At 51.9% G+C, this 1,159-nt stretch overlaps 1 protein-coding gene across 2 annotated transcripts in view; it reads right to left on the reverse strand.

The window, feature by feature from the left end:
* Positions 1-1,159, reverse strand: part of csf1b (colony stimulating factor 1b (macrophage)) — a 6,310-nt gene that overhangs the window by 1,506 nt on the left and 3,645 nt on the right. The window contains exons 4-6 of one of the 2 annotated variants that reach the window (XM_008319483.3): positions 983-1,153; positions 403-601; positions 129-265 (exon numbers count right to left, since the gene is read on the reverse strand). In XM_008319483.3, coding sequence (XP_008317705.2) covers positions 129-265; positions 403-601; positions 983-1,153 — 507 coding nt within the window. Of the gene's footprint in view, positions 1-71; positions 266-402; positions 602-982; positions 1,154-1,159 lie in introns of those variants that run through there. The other variant, XM_025059715.1, reaches the window with a different exon arrangement.

Here is a 1,159-nt window from a genome sequence, read left to right on the forward strand (position 1 = left end):
CAGCTGGGGGGGGCACGTGTGTCTCCAGTTTAACTCTGAACTGACCACAGGTGTGAACGTTAGTGTGAATGGTTGAAACACCATGTGACGAACCAGCAGAACGGTCACTGGTCACTGGTCACTGGTACCTTTGGTCTGATGAGACAGTAGACGATGAGGACGAACAGGAGTCCAACACTGACGGAGACGAGGACGAGTCCTGGTGTGTACAGGTTTTTGACTGGTCTTCTCTGAGACGCCTTCGCCGACTTCCTGTCATAACTGTCTATAGAAAGACAAGAGAAGAAGTGGGTGAACTCACCGACTGACCTGAGGTCAGAGCAGTCACATGGTCTGACCTGAGGTCAGGGCAGTCACATGGTCTGACCTGAGGTCAGGACAGTCACATGGTCTCAGCCACACCTGTCAAATACTCTGGGGTCTCTGTGTAGAACTCTGTGGTGGAACTGAATGGTTCCGTGTACTCGTGCTGACATCTCCAGTCCACTGGTGCGCTGCTGGTACTGACCAGCTCCCAGTAAACGGACAGCACCTCTGCCGCTCTCTGCAGCGCCTCTGCTGGAGACCCCCGGTAGAGCGTCTCAAAACTCTCGGGCTTATCCTGCAACAGGAGAGAGCTCAGATATGTTGACAGGTTCTGGTCGCGTTAAATACACAGTAAATATATAGAACAGAACTCTGTATATATAGACAGAAACGGTCCGGAACATTCTCCAAATAACCTTGAGGTTAGGAGGTGGGGGGGAGATGAGGGGGGGGGCTGGTCTCTTCTTCTCTGCTCTTTTATTTGGAGTTCAGTTTTGAATATTTCTGTGGACCAGTATCTGTCCCACAAACGGACCAGATTTGTCCTGTCGTCTCATCCAACCAGTGCTGATTGGACGTTGTCCCTGACAGATCACGCGAGCCTCGGTTTTATCCACATAAACATTTCCCGTGTCACTGGGCTTCAAACGCACGACAGAAAAAAAGTGGAACTCACCTCGACCTCCTCGTTGATCTGGGGAACGCACTTCTGAGAATAAATGTTGAGAACCAGCGCTCGGATGGACTGAACGTAGCCGTAGTTGACTGAACGGCGGTTGTATCTGAAGTGTGTGCTGAGCAGCTCCAGGATCCAGGGCAGGGCGGCTTTGACGAAGCAGCACTTGCTCTGGGG

This window comes from Cynoglossus semilaevis, chromosome 10 (genome assembly GCF_000523025.1).
Source record: "Cynoglossus semilaevis isolate Cse_v1.0 chromosome 10, Cse_v1.0, whole genome shotgun sequence".
In the NCBI taxonomy this organism is placed as follows: Eukaryota; Metazoa; Chordata; class Actinopteri; order Pleuronectiformes; family Cynoglossidae; genus Cynoglossus; species Cynoglossus semilaevis.